At 42.0% G+C, this 889-nt stretch overlaps 1 protein-coding gene across 2 annotated transcripts in view; it reads left to right on the top strand.

The window, feature by feature from the left end:
- LOC101848429 (stromal interaction molecule 1) overlaps positions 1-889 on the top strand; it is a gene marked incomplete at its 3' end in the record, with an annotated part of 68,018 nt that overhangs the window by 25,906 nt on the left and 41,223 nt on the right. For both annotated transcript variants that reach the window (XM_013081993.2, XM_013081994.2), the window contains 1 exon segment: positions 615-739. In XM_013081993.2, the coding sequence (XP_012937447.1) occupies positions 615-739 (125 nt within the window).

Below are 889 nucleotides of genomic sequence, written 5' to 3'. Positions count from 1 at the left end.
GTACTAGAAGACACTCTCATTTAAGAAGTCATGAGGGTCCGGGTGTTTTTTGTTTTTAAGTTTGGCGCAAAGATACCTATCGCAAGTTAGGCACCTTAATTTCCAAATTCTCAAAATCAGCAGTTGCACCCAGTAGGTTGTTTCTTTATTTGTTTGTTCGTTTGTTTTTTGCTCTCTTGTAACTTCTCTAATCTTTAGGTTCTTATATGTCCTACTTATGTGGCAAATGCCTTGGAACTCTCCTGGTAAACTAAGGTAAACTAAAACTTTGTGGCTGGTTGGCGGGTGCTCAGGTGTGGTTTGCTCCTTCTTTCCTATCAAACATCTATTGTTCTTATATTTCCATTTTTGTGTTTGTTACTCTCTTGTAAAGCCTCTAATATATGGAACCTATGTGACCTAATTGTGCAAGTGCGTAAAACTCTTACTAAAACTAAAACTAAAAGCTCTTTTACATACCAAAGAAACCCCCCACCGTTTTGATTTGTTTGTTTAATTGTTTGATTATTACTCTCTTGTTACACCTCTAATCGTAGGGTACTCTAAAGGACCTAATTATGTTGCAAATGCCCTGAAACTCTTTTACTCTAAAACCAATTAAAACCTCTTTGCAGACTGCCACGACAAGGCCCCCGATGAGTGCGAGCGGGATCGGCTAGGCCTGGAGGCTATACGCGTGCTGCATCTCATGCTAGACGACGACCACAACGGAAATGTGGACCAGTCCGAGAGTGATGAGGTGAGTCTTCTTGGGGGGGGAATTGTGCACTATTAACACACATTCACACACGTACACACACATATACGTACACACACGCGCGCACACACACATACGTACACACACACATACGTACACACACGCGCGCACACACACATACGTACACACACA

This window comes from Aplysia californica, unplaced genomic scaffold (assembly GCF_000002075.1).
Source record: "Aplysia californica isolate F4 #8 unplaced genomic scaffold, AplCal3.0 scaffold00154, whole genome shotgun sequence".
Classification (NCBI taxonomy): Eukaryota; Metazoa; Mollusca; class Gastropoda; order Aplysiida; family Aplysiidae; genus Aplysia; species Aplysia californica.
Note: the sequence above shows the minus strand (reverse complement) of the source record. Positions and strands in the feature narration are given on the sequence as shown.